Genomic DNA, 7,783 nt, shown 5'->3' with positions numbered 1-7,783 from the left:
TCCCAAATGGGACCATGATGCCTGAGCCCTCTGGCACCTTCAACACAGGGCTGATGAGCCCCGTGGAGCTCGCTGTGCAGGCCGGCACAGCTGAGGCCTCTGGCCAGCCCACGTGGGACCCAAGAGCAGGAGCCACCCTCCACTACCGCTCCTTCCAGGTCTGAGCTCTGGGAAAGAAAGGGACACCAAAGCCCCATCACACCCGAGAGGGGGATGCCTCCACGCTGCTGCCACAGCCCAGCCCCAGGAGACAACACGGCCGCCCCCTGAGCACACGCAGGCAGGGAGGCAGGCCCAAGCCATGGCTGGTGGCACGATAAAGTAATTCTGTGTTTTAAAAAAATCACAGTCCCTAAATGGTGTCACTTAGGCTGAGTTCCCAAATCAGGGTTTAATACATAATCTAACGCAGTTTCAACCTCCCCAAAAAGGTAGTCCTAACTGGTCAGTCAGGGAGTTTTCAGTCAGAGCCAATGAGTCTGCTACCTGGGTCCTCTCCACCCACAGCCCCCCAAAGACAGATACGGTATCTCCATGAAAAGACACTTTGCTTTTCCCCCAGAAAGCTTCAAACCTAGGTGTTTTTTTTTGTTTGTTTGTTTTGTTTTTGCCAATAACTCTTACCCCCACCCTCCTAGAAAAACTTCCCATCTTGTTCCACTCCTCTGAACACCTCTCTGCTGGAGTGGAGTGGCCCAACCCACGAATCCTTAAACAAAATGGCTGCAGGCAACCCCCTCCTCCCAAAAGAGCCAAGGATGCCTAGAAGCACCAAAACCATTCTTTATTTGAGTCCACATGTGCAGCAGCCCCACCACCACCATATAGGCCCCTCCCTGCAACTCCCACTTTGCCCTGTGCCATCTCCCACTCCCATGAGCCTCCCCGCCTCTCCCCAAAAATGGCCCTCCCCCCGCAGGATCCAGCTCAGCTCAGGAGGTGGGCTTCAGCCTCTGAATTTGCCCACCAGTGGTTTCGAGGACCAAGCCCCCAGGCCCTGCTGGTCCAGGAGGAGAGACAGCTGCCTGCGGGCGTCCTGGTAGGGTCCAGCCTAGGACAGGACAGGAGGAGGGTGGAGAGCGTGAGAGCTTGCTGGTCTGGTGGGGCTCAGGATGAAGCAGGCCTGGTGGGGGGGCGGGGGGGGGCAAGGTGCTGACCTTGGCTGCCTCATAGGTCTTCAAGGCTAGGAGGCGGGACTTCCCCAGAACTCCGGCAACCTGGCGGAAGGCCCTGAGAAAGGCTGCCTTGCAGAGGCGGGAGGGGGGCCCGAGGCCAGCACTGAAGATGGAAACAGAAGGCCTAAAGACTAAGCTAACAGCCCACACCCTGCCACTCACACCACCTTTCTCACCACAGCAATCCTGGGGCGGGGGGGGGGGGGGGTTCAGAAGTGTTACAGGGTGGGTGATGGAAGCACCAGCCATGGTCACAGAGCTAGGATTAGGACTGGATGTACCCACCTACCCCATGGGCAGGGAGCCAGGGACCCCTCACCAGCAGCCCTCCCATGAGCCTTTCTTACTCGGCCTTCACACGCCCTGTGGCCACATCCACGACCTCGACATCGGTGTCCCCCAGACTCCAGTTAAGGCTCAGGCTATGGCAGGTGTTGGGGATAGGATCCAAGGGGGCCACAGGGGGCCCCGCAAACAGGTGCAGCGTGGTACGGGCATAGGGGGGCGGCAGGCACGGCCCCAGGACCCTGTCTAGGCTGGGCCGGGTGTGGATGGCCCTGCTCAGAGTTGGGGGGTCATGGCAGGGGTCGGCTGTGGGGACAGAGGCACCAGACAAGGTCTAAGTCACCGCCACCCTCTCCCACACACCACCCAGACCCCCCTTCCATCCTCACCTCAGCCCCCAGGGCCCTCACCCAGGACAAGGCTGGTGGCATAGAGGGGAGGCAGAAAGTGGGCAAGCAGCCCGCCACCCAGTCCCAGCACAGCCCAGCGGGCCAGCTTGTCACTGGTGGAGAGGCAGCCCACATGGGTGTCACGGAGCGAAGGCGCCACATAACACACGGGCTTCAGCTCCCCACGGACATGGGCCTGAAGGCGGGAGGGCGGGCTATGTAGGAGGCTGCCCTCAGTGGACGGAGGGAGGCTGCAGAGGCAGGCAGGGGAGCAAAGGCAGAGGACACAAGCATTAGCACTACCCATCTGCCCCCCGCATACCACCCTTCCCGATCCAGCCAGACTGAGGGACCCACCAGGGCTCCCCACGTACTAGATATCGTGGGCGGCTCCCGTGGGGGTATTGCTGACGTAGAGATGCAGGAAGATCCGGGGCTTGAGGGCAAAGGGGGGCCCAGGCCCAGGCTGGGGGGCCAGTACTGACCGTTCCTTACCCTTGGCACCACCCTGTGTCACCAACAGGAGCTGGCGGAACAAGAACCTGGGGGAGGCAGGTGGAGGAGAGTCTGGGCCATAGGGTCCCATTCCCTGAGCCCTGCCGGGGCTGCAGCCGAGTGCCCGCCCCGCCCGCCCCTCACCTGAGCAGGGCCCTGCGGGCCACCACCAGCCCATGGCAGTCGTGGAGCTGCCGCCCGGAGAACTCTAGCCAGCCCGCACAGCTGCTGCTGCCCGTGCCCAGAGCCACCAGCTCATAGATCTCCTTGGCGTGGCCCTTGGCACCTGGGACCTCTGTAAGGGAAGGGGGCAGAGATGTGCCCACAAGGCACAGGGACCCACGGTATGTGTGTGTGTGTGTGTGGGGGGGGTTCCTGAATTAAGGGCTGGGCAAGCCCTACCTCTCTCCAGGATGACCGCTGCCACAGTCCCTTTACAGGCCCGGTATGGTGAGGTCTTGTCCACCAGACGGTCAAAGCCGGCGCTGACCACAGCCGCACAGCGCTGCTCATGGGTTAGGATGTTCTCTGCAGATTGGGGAGAGGGTGGAGGAGGGGACCCCACAGACAGTACCCCTCCTCACCACAGGGCTGGATGTAACAAGGGTGCACCTACCTACACTCAGAGGGGCAAGTGGAGGCTTGCTGGGGGTCTCTGAGGACTCTGGAAGGGAGATGGGGTGGGTTGCCATGGATACCAGGGCCTGTCCTCCTGTCCTTTGTCCTTCTGGAAGCCAAGAAGTTCCATTAGTGGGAGTGTGGGGGATCATCTTCCAGAAACCCCAAATTCCTGGGCTGCACCTCTAGCGGTCCCTGAATCCCCAGGGTGGGCATGCTTCAAAGGAATTAGGGCAGAGGTCAGCTCACATATCCCCTCCCCAGTTCCCTGAGGGTGAGGCCCTGATGTCCAGATGGGCTCTGCGACAAGCCAGCCCCATGTGTGCATCTAGCTGGGTCACTGGTCCCCCTTACCCGGGCTCCCCAGCTGACTTCGGATGTAGTGGAGGGTAGAGACTGCTGCCACTGCCTGCTGTCTGGCCTCTGGCTTGCTGCTGGCATTGCCCGTGGGGCAGAGCAGCCCATCCAGTTCAGCACACATGGAGAAGGGGAAGCAGGGGTCTGTAGGAGGAGAGGCCCTGAAGAAGCCTCGTCATGGGCCCACCAGAGCCACAGCCCCTCTCAGCCCACCTCCCCCTGACCCCACCCCTACTTTGAACCCAAAACTATTGGCTGTAGGGCAATTTTGCTATAAAAGAAAATCAGGAAAAATAAAAAGAGGGGCATTCATTAGAAAGGACATAATAACACATGAAAAACGAATAACAAAATTAAAAAGACTACCACAAAATATAAAATGTTTGAATGCATTCAAAATATGTAGTATGGATTTGTGTCAGTACCGCACAAAGAATGGGTTTCATTTTGTGGGCAGGACCCAAGGTCTTGTCTTCAAAGCCTCTCGTTCAACATAGTCTTACATGTTCTTATTTCCTTGATTTGTCTACTTGCTTGGCAACACACTTTTTCTTTTCTCCCTAGAATTTCTTTCTTCATTAAGAGAGGAATCAGTTTCCTAATACGGGGCTGTGTATTTGTAACAGAGCTCCAGATGGTGTGTGGAAGCGTCCACACTGTTGTTCGCTTGGGTGTATTGTCACCCGTATGTGGACAGTCCAGAGTTCTCCGGGTAACGGGGATTCAAACTCTGTATGGATCTCTATGAGGGCCGAGATTTGTAGAATATTAAAATGGGAGTTCTGGGTCAGCGGAGAAATGAAACCAATCCATCAACCAATTTGATGAAACCAAACTGTCAACTAGTTTTTTATCTTTCACAGCAAAATTGCCTTATGGCCAATTAGTTACGAGATGAAAATGCTCATGGCAAAGATGAAAGAGGAAAGATGCTTATGGCCACAGTCCCTAGAACACCAGGCAGCAAGGAAGATCAGACTGACAGGAAGACGAGGCTGCAAACTCCTGCCCACCCCGGGCACAGGGGGCTGGGCTTGTCGCCCAGAGAATCCTGACAAGCTGCTCCCCGATAGCCTGTATGACCCCATGTGATAGCGGGCACAGACCAAGGGCAGGGAGTGTGGCCAGCGGTGCCGGGACCCATGTCCAGGGCTGCCCACTGTACCCCTCAGCCTGCCCCCAGGCACACTGCTCTGTTTCTTCTCTAGTTTGAAAGGTTCATCTACTAAATGCTATCATTTCAGGTGTGACTATGAGACCAGAGGCAGAAGAAGCCCCTGGAGCTGAGTTCACCTGGTGAAAGGGCATAAGTCTATCTCGGTTTCATGGTTCTTGCTGGTACTCGCTGCTCAATTATTTCCCAAAAGGAGTGCCCTTTGAGAAGGGAGGCTGCATCTCAGTACTCCTCGCTAGCGCTGAGATTTACTCCCTTTCAAAGGGCATCAAGAATGCCAACTAGCAGATGCAGGAAGAACACCGGCATCAGAGAGGTCCCTGGTGCCAGATTCACCACAGAGAGGACAGTGAAGACCCTGGGGGTGCCCTTCACCCCAAGTGAGCCCCTCCCGGCTAACACTGCCAGTGGTAGGACAGACAGATCGCGGGCCTCCTGGAGGACATGCAGCCAAGGACACCACGTGCACTCCCACCCTTGATTGTAACCTGAACCCAGTCTGGAATAAACAAACCCAGGTGGAGGGACTTTCTAGGAAAAAAAAAAAAAAAAAAACAAAAAAACAGCCCTTACTCTCCAAAACCATCAACGTCCTGCACACAAAGGTGGGCTGAGCAACTGTTTCATATGACAGGAGATTAAAGAGATGCACAGCTACAGAACAGCTCATACCCGGCAGGAGAATGGCTATTATTGGGACAACTGGCAAAACCCAGATGCAAATGGTATTTAGCTAAAGCATGACATCAGTGTTAACTTTCCAGAATTTGAGCATTTACTGTGGTTGTATAAAATAACATCCCTGTTCCTAGGAAATACACTGTGGCGTTTAAGGGATAAATCAACTTCGTTTAGAAAAAGAAATGTATTTATACATTAATAAACAGGAGAGAGAAAGACATATACACAAAGCAGAGACAACAAATGCTAACTGGATCTGAGTGAAGAGCCTATAGGAGTTCTTTAATACTACTCTTTAAACTGTTAACAAATAGGGACGCCTGGGTGGCTCCGTGGTTGAGCAGGCTCAGGGCACAATACCAGGGTCCTGGGATAGAGTCCCACATCAGGCTCCCTGCATGGAGCCTGCTTCTCCCTCTGCCTGTATCTCTGTGCCTCTCTCTGTGTCTCTCATGAATAAATATTTTTTAAAAATGTTATCAAATACAAACTTAACTAAAAACCCACGTAACAGCAGGCAGGGGTGTCCTAAGCAGAGGGAGGAACAGAATGACCCAGTGGCTCACACTGTGCAATGCGGCTGCCGCCTCTCTGGCCTCAGTCTTCCTATCTGTAAAGTGGTGGGGATGATGCCTCCCTAGGAAACAGTTGTGAAAACTCAGTGAAGTAATGTGCCTGAAGCCCTTCAAACAGTTGCCTGGCCCATTGTCCACAACTCAAGAATGTTAGCTATTATCATCTGTACTGAGTCCGTCTTCCTATCTTCTGCACCCTTGGGGCTCCTGTGTTTGGGGGCTTTGATCCTGGAAAGGCTGCCTCTCCCAGGGCGAGCTAACTCCTAGAGTTAGCCAACAATGTCCCTGCGGACGTGTTTGCTATAAAAACCAACCAATCCAGAGCTCATACTCCGACCATCAACCCCTAAGTCACCCCAGGGCCAGGTACTGGGCAACTGGGGACACCCTCATAACCCCAAAACCTACTTAGTGCCTTGCCTTACACAATCCTAAGCTCACCCAGCACACTGACCGTACCTCAACCATTCCTTCCTGAGAAAACCCCAACAAAGGCTCTGTGGGTTTCTCTCCCGGCTCTTCTGCCTCCTGAGGAACCCTGGTCCTATCCCTTGTGGGCCCTGCCTGGCGAGCTGTGCCTCACACTCCTAGGGATCCGTAGTTCATTCTCCCGTCATGACAATCATCTCCAGGCCTTACTATCCCTGATGAAAGCAAGTCCCAAGTACATTTTTAATACGGTCCCTTTTTTGAGCTGTTCATGTAGGATTCTCGTGGGCAGTTGCACAAATGCTCCCAACGGCTGGACAGAGTCTCTTACCATCTCCTTAGAAACTGGGAATGCTCCTGCCTTGAGGTTGGGAACGTGAATTCAGGACCCGAGGTGGTCCTGGGTGAGGGAGTCAGAGTTCGGGGGCTTACACGGGGCGGGGGAACCGAGTCCCCCGCGCCTCCCCTTGCAGCGTCGGGGTCACCGAGCTGCGCTTCCTCCGGCCAGGGGCGGGCCCGGCTGGGGAGCTCCGATGTTGGCAGGGCAGCTGCAGGTCCATGTCATTGGCCCCAACAGTACACCCGGGCCGAGGGGCCGGCAGCTGACGGCTCCAGGCTTCAGGCGGCCGAGAGCTCGTCCTTACCGGGGGGCCGGGGCCGGGGCTCCCGCACCCCGGGGCTCGCAGCGGGTGGCCTGGCTCGCACTCAGGCCCGGGGCACGCGCCCTCCGACCCCAGGTCCGGGGGGGGGGGGGGCTCACCTGCCGTCTGGTCCTCCCGGAACATGAGCGACACGCCCAGACTGGCGGCGTACTGCGCGAGCATGGCCACGGCCTGGCCCCGCCGCGGGTCCCGGAGCTGCAGGCCCAGCTGCCCGGCCGCCGCCGGGACGTCCCCGGCAGGCCCTGCGGGCGGGACAGAGACCCTCGGCGACCTCCCCAGCCGCGCCCCCGGGTCCTCCCGTGCCCCGGCTGCCCCCAGCTCCCCGGCCCCGGCCCCTGCCGCGGGCCCACCGTCCCCCGCCGCCGAGGCCTGGGGCTGCCCGCCCCCCTTGTCGTTCTCCGCGCCGGCGGCCACCGCAGGCTCCCAGGGGTCCTGGCCCAGGCTGCCCGACGGCCGCCACGGGCCGCCACGCCTGGGGTTGATTTGCAACGACGCCGCCAGACGGGGCCTCCTGCGCCCACTGTCGTCGGCGCCGGGGCCGGGGGCGGCGGGAGAGGCCATGGCCGGAGGCGCGGACCGCGGAGGACGGAGGACGGAGGACGGCGCGCCGGATCTCACGCCGCCTGTGCGCTTTTACACGCGTCCGGCGGGCGCCACCCGAGGACCACGTGGCCCGGCCTCGAGGGCAAGGCAAGCCCCGCCCCCGCCTCAGTGCCGGCCAATGGGAGCCCGCAGAGCTACGTCGGACGCTATGCCCAGCCAATTGGAAGGCCAGTCTCCTGGTTGAGCGGTCTCCTGGCTAATCGCGCGTTCCCCGGTGGGCTTTCAGGCCAGGGAGCGGGGAGGCGAGGAATGTGGGTGCTCCTGCGACACTGTGTTCTCCAGCCTGAGGTGGTCCTGCAAGGGGAAACCTGGGAAGGGGTCTAGGGGTGCAGGTCTAGAG

The 7,783-nt window shown here is 58.1% G+C and overlaps 1 protein-coding gene across 3 annotated transcripts; it reads right to left on the bottom strand.

Annotated features, from left to right (window-relative positions):
* Positions 1 to 828: 828 nt before the first annotated feature.
* ADAD2 (adenosine deaminase domain containing 2) lies at positions 829 to 7,416 on the bottom strand. Of its 3 annotated transcripts, none has more exons than XM_072819467.1 (11): positions 7,191 to 7,416; positions 6,939 to 7,082; positions 3,317 to 3,463; positions 2,961 to 3,071; positions 2,747 to 2,872; positions 2,489 to 2,639; positions 2,224 to 2,391; positions 1,871 to 2,100; positions 1,523 to 1,766; positions 1,158 to 1,299; positions 829 to 1,051 (listed from the first exon to the last, which is right to left on the bottom strand). In XM_072819467.1, the coding sequence occupies exons 1-11, from the start codon at positions 7,399 to 7,401 to the stop codon at positions 947 to 949; spliced, it is 1,779 nt and encodes a 592-aa protein (XP_072675568.1). In that variant the 5' UTR covers positions 7,402 to 7,416; the 3' UTR covers positions 829 to 946. The 3 variants fall into 3 exon arrangements, with proteins under 3 accessions (XP_072675568.1, XP_072675570.1, XP_072675569.1); XM_072819469.1 differs by having other exon boundaries at positions 1,158 to 1,278; XM_072819468.1 differs by having other exon boundaries at positions 2,961 to 3,068.
* Between the last annotated feature and the right edge of the window lie 367 nt (positions 7,417 to 7,783).

Source organism: Canis lupus, chromosome 3, assembly GCF_048164855.1.
Source record: "Canis lupus baileyi chromosome 3, mCanLup2.hap1, whole genome shotgun sequence".
In the NCBI taxonomy this organism is placed as follows: Eukaryota; Metazoa; Chordata; class Mammalia; order Carnivora; family Canidae; genus Canis; species Canis lupus.
The sequence above is the reverse complement of the archived record's forward strand: the minus strand, read 5'-3'. Positions and strand labels throughout refer to the sequence as shown.

Coding starts and splice junctions, on each gene's coding strand:
- ADAD2 (XM_072819467.1), bottom strand. CDS start 7,401: ATGGCCTCTCCCGCCGCCCCCGGCCCCGGCGCCGACGACAGTGGGCGC. Junction 2,392..2,488: donor GCCCGCAGGGCCCTGCTCAG/GTGAGGGGCGGG, acceptor TGCCTCCCCCAG/GTTCTTGTTCCGCCAGCTCC. Junction 1,767..1,870: donor TGCCACCAGCCTTGTCCTGG/GTGAGGGCCCTG, acceptor CTGTCCCCACAG/CCGACCCCTGCCATGACCCC.